Below are 22,294 nucleotides of genomic sequence, written 5' to 3'. Positions count from 1 at the left end.
CGGAAATGTTTAGTTGCAGTTATTGTTGCACAAGGGGGTCACACCAGATACTGAAAGCAAAGGTTCACATACTTTTGCCACTCACAGATATGTAATATTGGATCATTTTCCTCAATAAATAAATGACCAAGTCTAATATTTTTGTCTCATTTGTTTAACTGGGTTCTCTTTATCTACTTTTAGGACTTGTGTGAAAATCTGATGATGTTTTAGGTCATATTTATGCAGAAATATAGAAAATTCTAAAAGGTTCACAAACTTTCAAGCACCACTGTATAAGGATGAAGGGGATTAATCATAACTGGCTGTTTACTGTGTATTTTTTATTTTGTTCTTTTTTGAGTCATCGTCTATTTGTTTTGTTTTTATCTTGTTCTTCTCCATTGTGAGCATGGTATTAGTAGTAAACTTATGTGTAGACATATGGATATACATATATAATTAATTATATGATATAGTCATAGAGAAGGGCGGCACGGTGGTGTAGTGGTTAGCGCTGTCGCCTCACAGCAAGAAGGTCCGGGTTCGAGCCCCGTGGCCGGCGAGGGCCTTTCTGTGTGGAGTTTGCATGTTCTCCCCGTGTCCGCGTGGGTTTCCTCCGGGTGCTCCGGTTTCCTCCACAGTCCAAAGACATGCAGGTTAGGTTAACTGGTGACTCTAAATTGAGCGTAGGTGTGAATGTGAGTGTGAATGGTTGTCTGTGTCTATGTGTCAGCCCTGTGATGACCTGGCGACTTGTCCAGGGTGTACCCCGCCTTTCGCCCGTAGTCAGCCGGGATAGGCTCCAGCTTGCCTGCGACCCTGTAGAAAGCGGCTAGAGATAATGAGATGAGATGAGATATGTCTTTTGTGTGTGTGTGTGTGTGTGTGTGTCCTTATAGCCCTGGCAAACTTGACCTTGTGATGACATTTCACAATAGAAAAATCTATTTGACATTTATTTGTTTAATTAATTGAATATGTTTATTGATTTATTTCAAAGGAAAAGAGATTTTATTTTGAAGGGGAAATGTACAACGCATTTGTGTGTGTGTGTGTGTGTGGAGCATCCAGTGTCTCGAAGCCTTTGTTCCACTGTCGTCATCATGACACGGCTGCTGATTGGCTGCCGTGCCATCCGCGTCACCTATTTTATTCCCACACTGCCATTCATGAATATTCTGGCCTAAGGGGCGTGGCTTCCACTCAGGTCCACGCCTCCTGTATAAAAACGCGAAGGCTGGCGCGTATAACTGAGAGTCAGTGCTGCATGGAGCGGAGGGAAGCGGGTGCTCTCTGAAAAACACTCCGGCTCTTCTGCGACCTTTCCATCCGGCACACTGCGACCAATTCATGCCGTGAAGCTCTACATGACTGCCTGCTATCCTCAGGTGTACCGGTGAGGCACTCCATCTTTCTTTCTTTCTTTGCAATAACACCCCTTGTTTGGTTGTTTGTTGTTGACAAGTCTTTCACACTGAATGAGTTCATTTCCGGTTTTGCTTTGACTCAAATGAAGTGTTTTTTGTTTTGTTCCTCCATTAAACCCAGGTGCAGTCAGTATTTAACGGCCTTTACTAGGTTCAATCCCAAATAGCTAGCTATTAATGATCTAGTGCACTACTTCATCCGGTTGTTTTATGTGTCGTGTAGTGCGGTTATGTAGGGAATGTGGAGTGAAATCAGATGCAGCCTTTAAGTCTTTTTCTCTTGCTTTATTTATTTATTTTTTTAAACCCGACACTTGAATCGAGCTGTAATGGTTAAATAAATGGACTTAAAGCTCCAGCACAAAAGTTTTATAAATTGACATGAGTTCTTCAGAAACCTTGCTCCACCAGCAACAGATGTTAATTGTCAGTATTTATTTATTAATAATATTGTTAATGTGCTGCAGTGGTTTAGTGTCAAAATGCTGTACCAGAGAGCAAGGGTGTGCAAACTTTTGCACCCTTTTAAATATAAAAAATAAATTCCTTAGATCCTGTCTATGCTAAACAAACATTTGTTTATTTATCATGTTTATTTATTTAAACTTAAAGACTCTCCTGCAATAGATAGTTTTAAATCGAAGTTAAAGATATTTTTGTTTAAGTGATTTACCACCATGATTATTTTATTAGCTATTCGTATCATTTTTTGAGTATTTTTTTTATTCTTACTGTAAAAAGCATTGAGATTTCTATGTGTATGTGTTTTTAAAAAAAAAATTATTATTTATCTTGTAGAAGGGCTTTATCTTGGTCCGGGTTGTGGTAGATCCCAGGAACACTGTGTATCCTGGATGGGATGGGGTCCATCACAAAGTGCACCACACGTTCATGCACACCAAGACGATTTTTGAGTAGTAAGTCAGATTACTGGCAAGTTTATGGAAGGAGAACCTCGGGTGACCCAAACATGTGGAGTAACCAAAGATCAGGTTTAAACCAGGGACCCTTGAGCCATGAAGTGGCCATGCTACCCGTTACACCACTGTACAACCACTGGAATGTTTTGCTTATTTATTGGAACCCTAGACACTTTTTTTTTTTTTAAATTTATTTAAGTTTGAGCTTTCTACCAGCAGAAAACAAGTTGATCTTAAGTACAGTATTTTGAGTTACTGGGGTTCGGATTCAAGAGACCAGGCAATCAAGAACATGGTAACGGCAGTTACTGTGTTTCTCGGATCCGACTTTCCCACCCGTTGCCTTACACTCTTGGAAATAAACATACTCTTTTTGAACTTGTTGCTGGTGTGGTACCAGGAGTATCTTTCACCAAGAAACATGCCTGTCGTTTACCTTAAGGTATGAAATTTGACCTTAAAAAACAGGGTTTTTTTTTTTTCTTGAAAAGCTAATTCAAGGTACATCAGATGGTGTATGTTCACCATCGCGCGCACACTAATGGTCCAGAAGATGTTACTTTGATGGTTCCATTCCAGCAACAAGGACAAGTCCGCATCCCCTGTATTTCGACTGAGCATCCTTACATCAACTGGAGTTTCAGAGACTTCATCTCGGGTAACATCCCTTCAAGTGTTTCCTGTTTCGCCTTGTAAAAAATACAAAACTTCCACCCCAGAATAAAGATATTTACGTTGTCAAAAATGCACCAAACTCTATGATACCCAATTGGTTTGAAATGCTCTCTACTTCTGGATATTTGAATTCAGAAAGGCACATGAAGGGAGACTCCGTTTCATGGCGTTATTTCCACTCGGATCCTGCATTGTGGTTGATATGTGAGTCATTTGGTTGTTCCTTTCCCCATCTCTTTGAAAGGTCACGTTCCATTCTGTTATTGAATTGATCTACCACTGCTTAATAGAACACAAAAATACACCAACTCTGAGTCCAAAATGGCTCCATGTTGGGCATGGAGTTTAAAGCCAAAGTTCTACTTCTGAAGACCTTGAGTAACATTTGAGACTTGATCAGATTGTTTTTTTGGAGGAAGGAAGGTTTAAAACTGTTATTTTTACGAGTATGAATTTACAGCATCATACGTATTCCTGTCTTCCAGAATATCACTTAAACTTGAAGCTGATTTTTGGGAAGACGGGTGTGTTCCGCTCAATACAGCGAAGTCACCCAAGTTTGCCATCACCTGATCTTTTTCGATACATGAAAAAGCCACCTCGCCTTACAGCGAAGGGGGAAACACCAACCCACGTCTGGGGAAAATGGAGCACCATTAATAGCATTTCCATAGCAGTGTTGGTGTAGTTTCATTCAGTGTTTATGTAACCTGTTTGAACTGCTCTGCACCATGAACAGGATGTCTCGACTTGACCTCCTTAACAGAACTTCAGAGCTTTCTTTCTTTGTGTGCGCTTACTGTTTTCCTGCAATAGCTTGCAATAGCTGGTGGTTTTTTGCAAAAGCCCTTGATCTCTTCTCTTACAAAGGCTTTGTGTTTCCTCTTTGAACACAACTCGTGTTCGAGGGAGCCTTGGTGATTCCGAAGGTATCTAATCAAAGTTAACGTTTGGCGATTTGAGACTCTATGCTATCATTTTCAACTTTTTGACTTTATAGTTTTACAGTGTCACTTCTGGGTCTCTTGTCTTGTTGGAAACTTTCTCCTCACTGGAAACATTTGCCTGGAAAATAATGGGCCTCATTGTGAAGCGCTTCAGAGGGCTAAAGTGTGATTGGAGGAACCGGATAGTCTGTTTCTTTTTCCAGCATTGTGTTCAGGCTCAAACATCCAAAGGTGGTTTTCGGCTAATCTGAACAAAATGGGCCTTATTATAAAGAGCTTTGGAAGAATAAACAGTGATTTTGGATCCAGCATTGTGTTCAAGCTCAAACAGCCAAAGGATGATTTGGGGGTCGATATGAGCAGGAAAAAAGTTCCATCTTGCATCCTTAAAGGTTCTTTGGTTTGAGAGGGTACCAAACTATGAACTGTTGGCCATCCACCAATCCGTCATGGTCCTTTAGTGGATCTACGTGAATGAAGATGGTCTTGGATCACACTGCTTCTTTATTACAAAAAAAAAAATTTTTCGCATGCACCACTGATGTAATGAACGTCTTCCTGCGATTGTTTGATTCTCTGTGGTGGATTTGGTAATCCAAACCTTTCGTCAACCATCGGCATCCATTTCCTCTTTGCATCCAAAGATTTAATGGAGAACCAGTTGTGTCCAGTTCCAAGCCTGACACTAATTGTTCTTGTGGTTAAGGTTCAATTCAACTTTAAAGAATGCTGTCTTGGGTCAGTTTCCTTTCTTTGTCTGATCACACACATAAAGTTGTTCATTCTTTTCTGACATTTTGCTGCTAATCTGGTGGTGCATTTTCATTTGTAGCACCAGCTTCCATTTCTTTTGCAGCCAACAAAGACAGGACTGGAGAACCAAGAATGTCCATTTCTAACATCTTTGTTCCAGCATTGTGACCATGCTGAAAGTCAGGATTGTTTGGCAAATCTAATCCGAGTTTTGATGTGAATATTCTTAGCAGTGGAAAGTCCTAATCTACTTCTAAAAAAATGTTTGGTCAGCATCCATCTTGATGAACTCTTTCTTCCTGTGTGATTGCAAGAAGAATAGCTTTCCTTAATTCTTTTCTGACCCTTTGCTGTGGTCCATTTTTGCTCATCAAGCACCAGCTTCCATTCCTGAGGTCTTGTGCCAGTACTCATTCTCCTACCTGCCTTGCCTGTCAAGTCAATTTCTCCAAGTTCAATTCCAGCATGGTGACTGGGTCCCAAACTCCAATTGAGTTTGGTTGATCTCAGCACTGTCTTGATATTAATCTTCTTGTGGTAAAGGTCATCTTGGGTCACGATCTTGCTGGAACCCACTTGCTTTGTCATGCTCCATCGACACTTCCCTGCATTCTTTCCTGACCCTTTGCTTGCATCTGCCTGTCCATTTTTGCTTGGCAAGCGCCATTAAGTGTCCGCTTCCGTCCCTCTGGCTACCATGCTGACGGCGAAGATATACAGCCAGAGCAGATGGGAAACAATGCAAGGTATGCGCAGTCTGATAGCCCTGTGAGTTTAGTGTGTCAGCACTGAGGGATGGAGCTGATGCATTGTGGGTTGTCCACCCCCCCCCACCCACCCCCAAAAAAAAGCATGAAATACAAGTCATATGTACGATCTAGTGTATAGGCCAGGCCATATGGTAATATCATCAGTGTTAAAAAACACTTGCTTGCTATTCAACCTTGCTATTTGATTAAACTTGGACATCCTGATCCATATCGTAGAAATATCGAAGTAGGGTTTTTTTTCCCCCCCTCAGATCACTTAATGTAAATAGTGTGATTATCATGTTTATTTCTTTTGCAAAAAAGTAGACTGCACATTTCCAAGGTCTTGACATGATGCATGCTCAAGTATTATGGTGATATTTTTCCCACATCACTCCTACCAAGTGGGGTTGGTTTTTATATATATAAAAAAGATATCCAACAATTAATTTAAAGCAGAAGGCTGATATTCATCTTCTGAATAAAGTGTTCTCCGTTCTTTTTTTCTTTCAACAAATGATGACAGTCCTGGCGTTGTTTTTGTTTAGATGGCACAGCGTGTAGAGGAAATTACCCACTGACTCACAGAACAACAAAGAGCACGGTTTTATTCCCACGGACATCCTGAGCCGCTCGGGTTCAACTAATCCACCAGGCTGCTTCGCTCCAATGTTTCCTATTAAAGCGGATGAAGAGATTTAGACACCAGGAAGGCTCCAGGTTCAAATCTGCGACAGTAGGCACCTCATGTCCTGCATAGAGATTATAAAAATCTTCAGTAATGCTTCCACAGCTGATTACACAGGAGGAGGAGCTTTGGTGCGGATGATGCTCGAGTTTTGCTCTGGTATTCAGCGACACAGTTGTCCGTCTTTTGTTTTGAGCCACCGTGTCTGAGCTTCTAGTGCGTCCGTGTGCCATCCAGATTTACAGTCTCGGGGTGGGCGCCATCACAATACGAGATATTAATCATGCTATGCGTGTGATCATATTGCCCAACCTTAGTGTTCACATTGACTAAGTGAAGCTCACTTGGAAAAACAAGTCTCACGTTGTCAAGTTGCTTTGATGCTAAGAATAGCTCTTCTGCGCACTAATGGTCTGCATCCATCCATCCTTTTTGCTTCTTGTTTCCTTTGTTAAAGGCACTCAGCTTCTGAGGTTCTGGATCTTTCCAAATCTATGGGAGACGTGTTTTGTAGCACGATGACATGGCCGGGGTTTTTTTTAAAGCCCATTTCTGTAGAGTTTGAATTGTTGCACTCTGTCCTGCTTCCTTTTCTCTCTCTCTCTCGTCGGCTTTTGTGTTTTATTAGGCTGATGTTCTGTTATTCTTAGCCGAGCAGGATGTTTACGTGGCCTCGGAGCTGAAATATCACTGGCAACGCACGAGTGTTTAGATTTCAGGCACACTTCTGCACAATCAGTGCACGTTCATTATGTTCTTTCTATCTCTCTGTCTTTGACTTTGCATCTCGTTCAGCCAATTTTCAGTGGTAACAGCTGGAATAAACCAACATTGACAATTCATAGTAAATACCACAGATGATTGCAGGGAAAGGAAAGGTTCGGCTTTGCATCCTAATTCATGATGGGTTTTGTATTTTTGTAAGAAAGCCAGGGAAATGTTTCTTTTTCCGAGCTTTTTAATGTTCTCCCTTTGTGTGTGTTCAGTATTTGGATTTCCAGCTGTTTTCTGTCAGGCCACAACCGTGCAGAGGAAGTCGTAAAACACCAGATTTGACTTTCAGCGTTTCTCATAGTCTTCATATCGTTTAAGGATGCTTTTCAACAGTCCTGGATCGTGATTGGTCAGGAGGTGTTGAGTTTATTTTAAGAACAGCAGTTCGGACAGTAGCGCAGCTGCAAATCGCAGGTTTGTTAATGCGCTCTTCCGAATAGACGACATTTTCATTTCTATCGGAACAGCTTGCACAGGGATTGGTATTGTTTATGGTGGACAGTGTTGCCATAGTTACTTTGAAACCGTAATCTGACTACTTGTTTAAAAAGAAACTTGGTTAAGTTACTGACTACTTGCTTTCAAAAGTAACTAAGTTAGATTACAAGTTACTTTATTATTAGAGCAATTCCAGCGTTATGGACGTGACACTTGAACTCAAAATGGCAACAAATGACCCAGTGCATGTTTTATTGTCTCCCAGTATTTAAACAGGTGTTGAATATTTTAAGGCTGTACCATACTGGAGAAGTGATAGAACAAGAACAATTCCCATAGTACATCTAGGGCATGCCAGAAAATGCCAATAAAAGATGCGTTATGGATGTGACAGAAAGTGTCACTTTTCTTGGGTGACTGTACATTTTTATCAAACTCTGTGAAATTGTAAACCTAATGTCGAAATGGAGATATCCGTTTGATAGAGGGGTCCAAGGTGAATATTAAAAGATCTTTGTTTAAAATATTTTGTATTTCATGCAAAGTTTCGGAAGGAAAAGTCAGCGTTATGGATGTGACGAAATTCCGTTACGGATGTGACGCGTCTGAAATATGTTTAGAAAATCAGCAATTTAACCACCATAACCCTTTGAAAAACACTGTAAATATCAGCTAAAACTATCAAAGTTCTTAAATAATATTTAGGATGGCTATTGTTTTGCTGTTTTGTGGATTTTCGCATACATTTCTGTGGCTTGTGGCAATAATATAGAATTGTGCATGATCAAAGTTGATTTTAGCTTGGGGTTTACATTATAAGAAAGAAAGACTGACAGTGACATTAGGTTGGTTACAAATTGGTTCAACTTATTCACATCTGTAAAATACAGGCCTAGGTGATATCTCTGGGAGTGGTTTTGATGTATTACATGTTGCTTTATTTTTGCATGGTGAGGTTGACATTTACATGGAATTGCCCATTAGTTACTTTTCGCAGCGAATGATCCCCCATTCCCATACCATTATAAAAATGACTACCAGTTTTGCCAATACTCACTTTATTGACATTCATTTTAACCAGAACATCAAAAATTACACTGATATTTGAAAAGTATTTCCTGAAAGAAATAGGCCTACATGTTTTTATAAAAAAAAACTGTCTTTCTTGACTTTACTTAAAATAAAACTTCTTATAAAAATAAGTCTTTCTTGACTTCATTTAACATAAATACTTCTTAATAAACTAAAATAGTCTTGACTTCATTTAACTTTGCTGAATCTAATGGCAGTTATCTACATCAGTGGTTCTCAAACTTTTTTCACCAAGTACCACCTCAGAAAATACTTGGCTCTCCAAGTACCACCATAATGACCAACATTAAAATACAGTAGCGTAGTCGGCCTAAGTATTCATTAAAAACAAGGCGGAGGTTTTATTTAACAAGTATATTTAATATTGTTGGCCACTGTAACATTACGCACAGTACTTTGAACAGTAACACTGTTTAAATATAGGAAAATAAAATGCTGTACTTAAATAATGAATCAAATAAAATTAATTGCACATAAAAGTGAAATAAACATTGTACTAAAATATTAAGAGTTCTTAAAGATTAAATGAAAATGTACTTAAATGTTAAGTAAAAAAAAGTACTGTACTTGATGTACTTGAAAAAAATCAAAACAGGCTATGCATAGCTGCAGTTCTTGCCGTTTCTTTGTATTTTTCGTCAGACTTCCTCCTCACTGGTTTCTGCCGTTTGCTAGCAGTTCTGGGGCTGGTTTTGCCACTGTCGTTAGCATCTGCGCTCGGCTCACACGTTCTCCCTCTCCCCTGATCCACGCTCCCATTCGCGGATTTAAGCCACGACAGTAATTTTGTCGTACTCGTCATAATTAGCAAAGCCAACTCCACCTTTTCCCATCACAGCCGAGTCTACCAATGGCGGATAACCGTCTGTCAGCGGAACCGGCGGGAATGCGTGCGTACGTACGCTACGTATGGCTACCCAGAAGCGCTTGCAAACTTTTTAAAATTATTAACTTAATTTGTATCTCCTTTCATTTTCTTGTCATCGGTTGATAAGATATTTTCATCCATTCAGATATTATGGATAGTATTTCACGGGTTTTTTAAATATTTAATTAATTCTTTGGCGTACAACTAGAATGGAGCCCGCGTACCACAGTTTGAGAATCACTGATCTACATGAATGAACATTTTATGGGCCTATATTGAACATCTTATTGAACCTGTTGTTCAGCATTAGAGCAGCAAGAAGTGGTTTTATGAAACAAAGCGGTATAAAAAATAGTCTTACTTGACTTCATTTAACTTAAATACTTCTTAAATAAAAGTCTTTCTTGACAGTCTTAATTTAACATAAACACTTCTTATTAAAGTAAAATAAAATGGACAGTCTTGACTTCATTTAACTTTGCCGACTCTAATGGCAGTTATCCACATGAATGAACATTTTATGTATATTAAACATCTTATTGAACCTGTAGTTGTCCAGCATTAGAGCAGCAAGGAGTGGTTTTATGAAACAAAACAGTATAAAACCCGCATCTATACTGCTATCTTGGGTTGTAGTTGCATTTGAGAGAAACTGTGGAGTGGGACAAGTAAACCAGTGGTTGTACCTCATTAACAGAAGCTTCTCGAACCTCTTGTCAGAAAGTCTATTTCTTCTCGGCGTGAGCACCAAACCTCCCAGACTGACTCTCTAGATGTTTCTTTAGGTTTGATGTTGTATTCTTGAAGGCAGACGAGACTTTGTCGCCAGCACAGAGTGTACAACGAACCTTTATGTTGCCATCCTTAGCTGAAATAAAATCAAAATGTCTGTATTTCCAGGTGTAAAAGGCGTACCTCTCTCCCTCCATTGTTTACATCTCTCTCGTGTGCGGAGAGGAGATGATGTAACCTCATAGGAAACGTGTCACATAACCCAGGTCGCAAATAAATAAATAACCTACATCGCCCCGAAACGCAAAAATAGTAACAGTGTATTAGATAAGTAACAAATCTGACTACTGGTTTGGAAATAGCACTGCGTTAGACTACTCGTTACTGAAAAAAAAAGTAGTCCAACTAGAGTAACGCGTTACTAAGTAGCGTGTTAGTGGCATCACTGATGGTGGAATGTTTTTAAAGAGGAAATTGATTGGATAACTTTTATTCGAGGAGTCTCCAGTGTCCACACTTCAAATGTGCTCTTTATTCACGTCAAGAGAGGAAAAAAGTTAGCGACGATATGTAACTTCCTCGTGTAAATGAATAATTGTTGGCAATTTGCTGTGGCGTCGGGGGGAGAAAGTCTTCAGCTTTGAGGTGGTCAGAGTAACTTTGCTTCACCTCACAATCCTCTTATTGATTGATTTTTCTTGTCCCAGCGTACCTCCAAGTGGGTGTTCTCCGACACCCCCCACCCCCCATTCAGCTCCTTAAGTTATTCAAAGCATGGTGCTTTGAAATGGGCACTATCTCTTTAGGGTTTGGGCTATGACCTTAAAGGGTTCTGTCAGGACAGACCAGAGAGTGCTGAATGCTCAATGTTCAAGAAACTGAGGTGGCGTTTGCATTAGACTGTATCCGTCTCGTTTTCGTCGCGGATGCACTGTCCGTTCACATTAAAACGCCGGGAAACGACTCCACAGGCGGAACAACTTGAATCCACCAGGGTCCACGTATTCAATCCATTACGTATCTGATCCGGTGCTGTGTAAACGTTGAGGAACGAGGATACGCTGTGCTGAGCTCTAGCTGACGTCGTCATTGGACAACGTCACTGTGACATCCACCTTCCTGATTTGCTGGCGTTGGTCATGTGACGCAACTGCTGAAAAACGGCGCGGACTTTCACTTCCTGCTATTTGTCCCGAATCACTGCTTGTGCGCTTCACTCGTGCGCTCTGTGAGCTGCGCAGGGCCGGAGTGCGCACCCTCCAGAGGGCACTCGCTGTTCAGGGCGGAGTGATTTGGAGCGCAGGATGCCTGCGGAGCCGAGCGTATCCGTGTATTGGTGTTGCTGTGTGCACGCGAATCGTTTTAAAAACGTTAATCTGATGATCCACTGATGCGGTCTAATGTAAACACCACCTGAGATGCAGTTCCCCCCCCCCCCCCCCCCAGTCGTTTCACTTTTTCCCTCATTATGAAATCCATATTGTAAAAATATATCCAAATTGGGAACTCCACTCATAATACAAGCTCCACCCTCACCGTTTCCCTGATGAGCTGGTCCTGATTGTATCGTCTGTATTTACATTTTTGCTTTTGATTTAAGACGAGTTTCTCTGCAGACAGTTTTGTTGCATGAGGCCGTCCTTAAAAAAAAAAATCCGTTTCCTGTCCACCGGGTGAGCAAAAAAATTTTCTGTATATAAAATAAATTTAAAAAAATGGATAAGAAATCGTGATGCTGTTTGCTTTTTCTTTCAGTACTTTATTACGAAAGCAGACACATTTAATAAAATATGACTGTTTTAATCAACTGGCACAAACTTTTAGCATTTTAAATGCTGACTGCAACATTTGCAAAACTTTTACAAAGGTACTTAAAATGTCCGACACACGGACTTTTTGTAGTTCTAAATCGAGCGTTAGGCCGAGTTCGGATGAAATTACACTAAAATGATCACTGAATGATTTGTTTTTCTGAATCTTTACTATTTTGTTGTTCGCTAGAATACCATTTTGCGATTTCACACTTGAGAAAATGTTTGAAAACTCCGGATCTCCTTCCTTCATGGTGGCTGCCGTTTTTTTGTGCCGCACGGCGCATGCGCAGAGCTGATTCAGTTCTATATTCTGCGCGGAATGCGTAAATGTCAAGTTTGATTTTAGATTTACGAACCTGAAAAAAATGTCAACTGGCGTTTAAAAAAAAAAAAAAAAAAAAAAATTTCAACCGCACAAACGGCACTCACCCGGCCGGTGGACCGGAAACAGAACGTTTTTTAATAATGGCCTGAGGATGCCTATGATGATAACTCGCCACAAAACGATGAGTGTTCCCTCACCAGCTAGGTATACAGTCATTTGTCTTTGACTACCTTGAAAATGAGTCAGGACAAACTCGACTTTGTTCCACAGATCATTTTGGATCATCAGTTTGTCCTGTGCGGAACAGGCTTTTCAGGTCAGCTTGCACATGGTTACGTATATCTGGAGGATTAATTTCCCTGGAACCCATTTGCAATGCGAAATGCACTGGCTTTGCTTATCAGAAGGAGATTGACATCAGTAATCCAGGGATTTACACAAACACACGAAGAAAATAAAACTGGTGGCCTTTGTTTTGTTTAGTTTAGAGGTGATGGAAGTGTGAGATGTTGTGTAACTTGATGAAGACCAGTAGTGTCACAAGATCCCAAAATCGAGTGAATGCTTGTGATCCCCCCCCCCCCCCCCCCCAAGTTGTTTCGCCAGAAACCTTGCGTTAACGATTCCTGGGACTGATGTCCATGGGGAGTGTGTATTGCCCCTTTTCCACCAAAGCAGTTCCAGGGCTGGTTCGGGGCCAGTGCTTAGTTTGGAACCGGGTTTTCTGTTTCCACTGACAAAGAACTGGCTCTGGGGCCAGAAAAAATGGTTCCAGGCTAGCACCAACTCTCTGCTGGGCCAGAGGAAAGAACCGCTTGCGTCAGCGGGGGGGCGGAGTTGTTAAGACCGACAGCAATAACAAGACCGCGAAAGATCGTCATTTTTAAGCGACGAGAAGCAGCAGCTGTACAAACGCGAAGTCATCCATTATTATTGTTGCTGCTGCTTCTTCCACGTTGTTTTTGCTTCGATATTCGCGCCAAGGTTGATGCAAACGTAGCGACGTAACTGACGTATACAGCGACGTAATGACATGTCTTCTCTTCGCACCGCGAGCGATGGAAAAGCAAACTGGTTCTCAGCTGGCTCGCAAGTTGAATGAGTTGTGAACCAGCCCTGGAACTGATTTGGTGGAAAAGGGGTATGTGTGGTGTGATGTTTCTTTAGTTCCCCACTTTTGGTCCTACCTGCAATTCGTTCCCACTGTTCTGTCTTATCCAGCCATCTTATTAACGTTTTGAAGGAAGATGCCATGATGACAGTGCCACTCTTGTGTATGTAGCTAGTACAGTTGGCTTGCTTTGCTAATCTCCTCATCCATTGGGCACCGCACAAAGTGAAGTTATAATTACAGTAATAGAAAAGAATTCAAATTATCTCGATGTTTATGGATGTGCTTGGTTAATGGTAGCTAGCATGATACTGACCGGTTAAATGTTTCCTCATGGTGGCTAGGTTTTTTTTTTTTCTTAATCTAAATCACTCTAAACTGATGTGGGTTTTTTTTTTTTTAAAGACATTTTCAGATCCAGAATAGTCCCGTGAGAAGTAGTCTGGGACGTTTTCCTTCTTCAAGCTTGCCTCATCCCAAGCTTATGTAAATGCTCTTGTTGGAGTTTATTTAGCTGGGCCCATCGTGTGCGTGCGCATGCCCACACTGACCACTACACCGGCAGACTTTAAATAACTCCTGTGAGAAAGGAGCCCAAGTGCAGTCTCAGCTTGGACAGGAATAGATGCCCTTTCTTGTAATATATGCCCTTTACATGAAACCGTAAAATGGTTTTTAGGGCAATTTTTAATGGGGTGTGTCAAGAGGTCCAGCGTATTTCGTGCACAGCGTCATGAACTTCCAGTAAGCACAGTGACCCAAATGGCTGATCACGTTCTGCTGCAGAAACAGAATGGAAATGTCTTTCTGTAAGGTGTTCGATCATGTCACGTCTATGTGATGAAATGGTCTCCTGCACACCCACAACTGTTTCATGATGACTGTTCAACACACATACGCTTTTTTTATATACACGCGCGTGTAACCAGAGTGCAGAATTGTGGGCCATCAACCTCATTGTGGGAGAACAGTCCTCGTGGCTGTGGTGCCTTTTTAATGTTAAGTTGGGGGGGATGCATGAGACCAAATGTGCAAGATGAATCTTCTCATTTGACTAAATTACTTCTGAAGGAATGTTTTGGGTGGAAAGATGAGGTAGGGTTTGCAGGAAAAATATCTTAGTTGCTTTGAGGGTTCTGACTTGTATGGACCCATGTGGCTTCAACATCCACATGGGTCCATACAAGTGGGTTTTTTTTTTGGGGGGGGGGGGTTCTACCAAGGTTAAAGGATTCCCACAAAAGGACACGATGGCTTTCCATTTCAAGAGCAAAAAAAATTGCAAGAGGAAGCTTTTAATTTTGGCATGTTTTTTTGGAATTTCTTGAAACAATTCCCTTCTTGTTGAAGGTCTGTTTGGTTCATGGTTCAATTGGCCTCATTGTTTTAGTATCCCATGAGTGATCTTGGAGTTCCTCAAGAATGGCAAACCCTTTATGGTGCAAGATGCAACATGGATGTAGAACCTTTTCATTTTGGATGATCTGATCAGAAATTCCTTCTGAGAAATACTTCAAGGGCTGTGGGTTCAATGTTGTATCTCTCCAAAACATGTTAATGGTTTTCTGAGAGTGATGAACCTTAAAGGAACAGTCCACCGTACTTCCATAATGAAATATGCTCTTATCTGAATTGAGACGAGCTGCTCCGTACCTCTCCGAGCTTTGCGCGACCTCCCAGTCAGTCAGACGCGCTGTCACTCCTGTTAGCAATGTAGCTAGGCTCAGTATAGCCAATGGTATTTTTTGGGGCTGTAGTTAGATGCGAGCAAACTCTTCCGCGTTTTTCCTGTTTACATAGGTTTATATGACCAGTGATATGAAACAAGTTCAGTTACACAAATTGAAACGTAGCGATTTTCTATGCTATGGAAAGTCCGCACTATAATGACAGGCGTACTAACACCTTCTGATACGGAGCTCAGATATCAATGCGCTGCCGAAGCGCGCAGAAGGTGTTAGTACGCCTGTCATTATAGTGCGGACTTTCCATAGCATAGAAAATCGCCACGTTTCAATTTGTGTAACTGAACTTGTTTCATGTCACTGGTCATATAAACCTATGTAAACAGGAAAAACGCGGAAGAGTTTGGTCGCATCTAACTACAGCCCCAAAAAATACCATTGGCTATACTGAGCCTAGCTACATTGCTAACAGGAGTGACAGCGCGTCTGACTGACTGGGAGGTCGCGGAAAGCTCTGAGAGGTACGGAGCAGCTCGTCTCAATTCAGATAAGAGCATATTTCATTATGGAAGTACGGTGGACTGTTCCTTTAAGAGTGAAGATATCCATTGAAAAACCTTCAGAACAAATGTCATCCTTCTGAGCAAAAGAAGAAAACTTAAACTGTCTAAGAAGGTTGAGTAGTTGTAAGCTCTATCTTTTCTGACCTGACCTTTGGGCTGTTTGTGTGTTGGCAGCTCCGCGTTCGTGCCGTGCAGTGAGATGACCGACGTGATGATCAGCAGCGCTCCAATGGAGGACATCCGGCTCAGCCCAAGCAAAGACCGCCTCACTTTCCAGGTACCCAAAGTTTGGATCCCGTTTCACACCAATCTTTGAACAGAAAAATGATCCTAAAAAATAATCACTTTAAGAAATGGCTCGTTGCTTTCACACCAAACTCGTATTGAGATTCTCAGGCCGGGCTTTCCACTGTGGGCTTCCTTTCAGAAGCGAAGGTTGCTGCTTTCCAAAATAAGATCAACTCTACAGAGAAGAATTGTCATTAGACACTTTTTCCGTTTCTCAAAACGTTAAGCAAATTTGAATCATTTTTGTTTTTCCATTCTGAAAAAGAGGAAGGGGAGAGCACCAAACCATGCTCCGTGGCTGAACTAAATCAGATTGTTCATTGTTAGTTTAGCTGGGGCGTTTACAATTTTTGACCACTTGCTACGGCAAGACGGGAGACGTCTGAAAACGACACTGTTCTGCTTTTAACTTAAACCAGCAGAGCAAAATGGCAGAAAAGCAAATTCACTGAAGCATGGCTGTATTTTTATTTTACTGAGCCGAAGGGGTCTCGTGAGCCAACAGAAAACAAGGCGGCGGGCGGGACTGTGGTTTCACTGGGCGGTAAAAATGGAACCGTTTGATGCTCTTCTTGCTGTTTGTTCAAACATCTGGGGGGGAAATAAGTTGTTGATTTCATCCACCAATATACTCTCATACACTCATTGTGAAGGATATACAGTAATAACTCACTCTTTACAATCATAATGAGCAGAAAAGCATTTCAGAATGCGCTGTGCAAAAAATGACAAGTGAAAAGTTCTAGTTTTTTGTGTATCGTGTGTGTGTGTATATAATTTTGTTTGTTTGTCCCAATCTCGCGTCTCAGTTTTGGTATGGAATTCATTTTGTGCCAAAATGTTCATACAATACTTTCGAAATATCAAACAAAAACGACAAATCAAAATACAAAGTCAATTTTTTTTTTTTTTTTTTTTTTTTTTTTTAGACTGGCAAACAAATTATTCGTGTAATTGTGCAAGATAGTAGTCTATTACGGGGCGGCACGGTGGTGTAGTGGTTAGCGCTGTCGCCTCACAGCAAGAAGGTCCTGGGTTCGGGGCCGGCGAGGGCCTTTCTGTGCGGAGTTTGCATGTTCTCCCCGTGTCCGCGTGGGTTTGCTCCGGTTTCCCCCACAGTCCAAAGACATGCAGGTTAGGTTAACTGGTGACTCTAAATTGAGCGTAGGTGTGAATGGTTGTCTGTGTCTATGTGTCAGCCCTGTGATGACCTGGCGACTTGTCCAGGGTGTACCCCGCCTTTCACCCATAGTCAGCTGGGATGGGCTCCAGCTTGCCTGCGACCCTGTAGAAGGATAAAGCGGCTAGAGATGATGAGATGAGAATGAGTAGTCTATTACTCTTCAGAAACCTTTATTTTTCTTCCGAATTAATTCAACAAAGTGTAAATTCAAGATCATCGTCACCACTGAAGTCCACTCGATCCTTGTTTACCGTCAATGGATCGGTCACTCGTCAAACAGTCGGCCAGAATCCGAGTAGGGAATCGCTGAGTGTAGCTGTCAGTCAAACACAAGTTCCCCAATGGGAATGCATTCCTGGACAGCCCACCCACACGTGAAGTTTGTGCCAAAACCGCAAGCAAAAAGTCAGGGAGCGCAAACGAGAAAGCTGGAATCGCAACCAAAACAAATTACGTCAAACAAAACTGAGAAAGACGCGGAACAAAAATAAAAGTTTTCTGAAGAGTAATAGACTGATATTTTACACGATTACACAAATAATTTGTTAGCCAGTCTAAAAAAATTGACTTTGTATTTTGATTTGTCGTTTTTGTTTGATATTTCAAAAGTTTTGTATGAACATTTTGGCACAAAATTGATTCCATATTTTGGAAGCTAATAACGTTCCTTGTCGACACGCACTCTGTGATCATCCAAATCATGCCTCGTCTCGATCTCTTTTTATTCCTACACCAAGCTGATGAACTGTTTTGGCTGCAGTTATGCACGAAGTAATACAATTCTCATTAACACATTACCCAGACTGCCATTTTGAAGGATGCTTTTCCATTCCGTGCTGGAAGGGGGGTGGAAAAAAGGAGAGAAAAAAAAACACGCAGATCTTTTCTCTTCTCTTCTCTTCCCAGCTGCACTCTTGAGGGACCTGCTGTCTGTCGCTCTCTTGTGCCTACATTTCAGTACCCACCCCCCAAACCGTGAGTTCTGCTGCGCCAAGATACACACTCGAAAGCTATTTAAAGGCTGTGCTCGTGTGTGTTTTCAGTCTTTTGTGTGAGATAATTGAGGTGCTGAGCCATGCAAGGATTTGCTGTCTGTGTCACAGCCGATATAAAATCTGACAATCACCGGGATTGGGATACGGATGGTTCTGGAAGGAATGCAGTCGTCCTGTGATGCACTGTGAAGGCCAATTTATGCTGACAACGCAGTCCTTGCAGATGGCGTCTGCGTAGCCCCTCCACCTTCGCAGACGCTCTGCGCGCACCTCCCAAAAATTGTGACCACCGCAGAAGCCTCGCAGGCGAGAGGGCTCTGATTGGTCCACTCTACATCTGCTGTACACACTTCCGCTTCCCTACTTTCCCGGTTTGGTTTGTTTTCACGACCGGCATTTTTAAAAACACGAGCGAAGATGGAGCAGCACGAAGAGCGGTTGATCGAGGAAGTGAGGAAGTACGGACATCTATACGACTCCAGTTCTAGTCATTATAAGTAACCGGAGGATAAACACTCCACTAACCACACCCACCAACTACTCCTAGCGATTTCGCGACTTTGCACCCCCTTGCGTTGTGGCGGTGAATAACATCGCGCACGCCTATTACTCCCCGCTCAACGATAAATTACAACTGTCTGCGAAAAGCTATCTGCGAAAGCCTTGTCGCAAGAGCATGCAGAGGCCATGAGAAATTTCTGTTCAGTCTGGGGGCATCGTGTCATGTTTCACACACATGCTTCGTCCTTGATGGACTCTTGTTTTGCCTGTCCAGGATGACTTGCTGTCCCTTTTTTTCTGCCTCGATTAAAGAGCACCAGCTTTGAGTTTTGATCAGTACGAGTCAAGACCTGCTGTTACAGGAAGTTCACGAGTGTCCGGATGAAGCAGTTTGTTTGCAGAAGTTTTGCACGTCCTGATGTTTTTCCTTCTACCACAGCAGTTGTCTGTGCTGTCAAATTTTATTTGCTAAAGAACAATTCCATTGAATAACTGCTATAACAGTTGTGTGTCTTGGAGTTTTTGAAGTTCATAAGCTGTATCTTGCACCTTTCTTAAGATCTTTTGTCTTTCTCTTGCCCTTCCATCTCAGGCTGGAAGTGAGGGTCACACTGAAATGGACAGAGCTAAAAATATGGCTTGGGCCTGTCCGTTTCTCAGGAGAAATGAAGTTTTTGGGCATGTTCTTCGTTCCTGGCCTCAGGAAGAGGGATATAAATAAGAAACCAGTGTGCGCGTGCGACTCTGCAGGAGACGGTTACAAGTCATGCATGCCCTTCCTGAATGTTTTCAGCGTTATGCTGGGTTCTAAGAGACGCAAACGCACTCATTACTTTTCCTGTTCTGCTACGAAGTGGTTTGATGGTTTTCGGTGATCAAAAAGCATTATCCCAAAGGCTTCTGTATGCTGTTAAAGGTTTCATCTTGGGGCTGTGATGAGATTTTTAAAAGGGGTCGTCAGGTTTTTTGGAAAAGGATCAAATCTGAAGTTTTGTGGGGTAGGGTTTTTTTTGGGGGGGGGGTTGGGGTGTGGATGCCTTTAGGGGTGTTCACACGGCACATATTTGCATCGATGCTGCACCGATGTATTTTGTTGCGATATATCTTACACCGGTGTAAATTTTGTGGCGCGTTCACACGTCACAAACCTGCTTACTAGAGGGAAGCGTGTTAGCACCGGTGCAGCCCCACTTTGCGTTCACACGGCAGTTTTTGCGACCGTGCTATACGATAGTAATAATGCGGAAATGAAGTATGCGCATGCGTGAAAATGTACTTCCTTTTCCCGGTTGTCATGGCATCACCAAGCGCCGGGAAAACAACGTGGATGAAGACACCAGTGTTGCCAGATACTGCTGACGTTTTCCAGCCCAAAATATGTTCAAATCCGCCAAAATGCACTTAAAACCGCCCAATCTGGCAACACTGGAAGACGCGCAGTTCTGTTGTTGATATTCACCATTTTGGAAGCGCAAAATACCAGGATGCAAATTATGCAATGCCCGTATGTAATCAACTCTCCTCGCCCGTAGCGAGTCTACCCCTGTAGCGTTCAGACGTCCCAGTTTATATCGGTGCTGCCCCGCAAACTAGCATTTACTCCGGAGTAAATTTCTTAAACCACCTCCCGAGCAGGGTTAGATTTGCACCGGTTTAAGCAGCTTTCACCGGTATAACTTTGTACCGTGTGAACGCTCTACCGGTGCTACACCGGAGTAAAAGTTGCTGTGTGAACACCCCTTTTGATGATAAAATATCAGCAATCACATAGTCACTAATTAGAAAATGGATCAACAAAAATGAATTTAACAGCGCTGTAGGATAAAGTAAGTTGTAAGCTGATGCTGTGATGTACGGAGTCGATGGTATTACGCTGCAAGATTAACATATCAGTTTATCATTCTACTCCAGCCCTGTTTCGCATACACTATAATGTGGAAACTTTGTTATAAATTGTCTGGTTCTGGAACCGTTTAAAATGTGACACTTTAATAAGCACAGCCAAAGAAAAATGCCATTTTTCCATCCCGCTTTCTTCACAGATCTTTCCAGACCCGTCAGACTTCGAGCGTTGCTGTAAGCTGAAGGACCGCCTGCCGTCCATCGTGGTGGAGGCAACAGAGGGCGAGGTGGAGAGCGGAGAGCTGCGCTGGCCTCCTGAGGAGTTCCTGATCAGCCAGGATGAGGAGGAGGAGGAGGAGGAGGAAGAAGAAGCGATTGATGGGAATGTACAACAGGGACAGCAAACGCAAAGAAAGGACTGATGTGCACGCACATACACGAGCATCATTTAAGAGTCCTTCAGTGAGAAGAAGAGGAAGGTGACGAGAAAGTGCTGATCCTGATCTCACGCCCGGTGCTAAATTGAAGCTTTACGAATATAGCCCACTGATCATCAATCCCCTCGCACCATGCACGCTCACGTTCTCTGACTGACTAAAATAACCTCATGTCGAGTCCCTTTTAAGCCTCAGCACAAGCCAGCATCGTCACCCATCATAACGCATTCTCGTCTCTCGCTCGCTCTCTCTCGCACTCCTTGTTCTTGCACGCACACTTTCCCTCGCACATCAGTATCCATATATAATTATGCATATGTTCATCAGTGACTGCGGAGGACTTTGGTTCCTGGATTTGTTTTTTCGACAAGGGTGAGATCTCTCACGAAGAACTTAAAGACATTTTTGGATGATCATTCAGAGCCAGTGTTTGCTTCTTTTGTTTGTTTTGGATAATAATCATAAATGTATTGATTTTTGGAGGTTGATAACATTGTACAGGGTTAAACAGCACTGGTGTTCGGACTGTTCACTTTTCACTGCTTGAATTATTTTCCATGATGTGGCGATAATTGTGTTCGAGCCACGTGTTAGAACGCAGAGAAATGGAGCCATGTGGCTGATTTTCTCTGTGAAGACAAGTGACGAAGCCTCGTCACTTGTCTTGTTTTCGGTTTTCCATTCAATACTGTATGTAAATAATTTTTGTATGCAGAAGTAGTCATTTTCACTGTGAATATCTGCATGTAGTTGTCTGTCTTTGTACATAGAGAAGTTTCTTTTCAGCTAGCTAGTGATTGGCACACAGTGGGATGGGAGTTCACAAAAATCCAAATCGAATACAATGATTTAATGCTGATCACATTGTCTCCCCTTCCCCTTTCTGTTTACACATCCTTCATTATATTTGAGAGTAAAATTTCGTATGCGGAATGTGATTGTGATTTGAAATGATCCTCTTCCCTCAGTGGAAAGGTTACAGAAGGTCACCTTGGCACCGAGAGCACCTTTGTATGTTGAGATAATGTCAAGCCTTTTATTTTAATTTTTGGTTTGTTTCTTTTCTACTTCCTGGCTTTGGTCTCAGCTTGGGTGTTCTGATGGGCAAGTGTGTGTGTAAGGGTTATCTGTGTGAACTGCCTGTAGATTTGCTCTGTATTTTATGTACAGCTCAGGGAGAATAGCTGCCATTTTGTCTTTGGTTTTAATTCCCCCATCACCACTTTTGTTGTAAATAAACATTTGGAACATACTTTAGAACTCTGTATTTTGTCTGAATGTGTGAGGTAAATCCATGAAATGATGTTTTTTGTGGGTGTGAGGTAAGAGCATTTTATATGAACGTGTACGGAAGCCGCGAGAGGCCCTTCATATAACCTTTCTTTTAATTCACCTTATCCCGAGATAACGACATAATTAATTCAGGATCTCGAGAAAACAAAACCGTTATTCCGTGATTTCGAGAAAACAACAATTATTTCATGATCTCAGCTGGATCACTGTAT

At 42.0% G+C, this 22,294-nt stretch overlaps 1 protein-coding gene across 1 annotated transcript; it reads left to right on the top strand.

Annotated features, from left to right (window-relative positions):
• The first annotated feature begins 1,237 nt into the window (after nt 1-1,237).
• Nucleotides 1,238-22,041, top strand: lbh (LBH regulator of WNT signaling pathway). The gene is made up of 3 exons (XM_060925255.1): nt 1,238-1,378; nt 15,718-15,820; nt 20,553-22,041. The coding sequence occupies exons 1-3, from the start codon at nt 1,350-1,352 to the stop codon at nt 20,772-20,774; spliced, it is 354 nt and encodes a 117-aa protein (XP_060781238.1). The 5' UTR covers nt 1,238-1,349; the 3' UTR covers nt 20,775-22,041.
• The last annotated feature ends 253 nt before the right edge of the window (nt 22,042-22,294 follow it).

This window comes from Neoarius graeffei, chromosome 7 (assembly GCF_027579695.1).
Source record: "Neoarius graeffei isolate fNeoGra1 chromosome 7, fNeoGra1.pri, whole genome shotgun sequence".
Classification (NCBI taxonomy): Eukaryota; Metazoa; Chordata; class Actinopteri; order Siluriformes; family Ariidae; genus Neoarius; species Neoarius graeffei.
The sequence above is the reverse complement of the archived record's forward strand: the minus strand, read 5'-3'. Positions and strand labels throughout refer to the sequence as shown.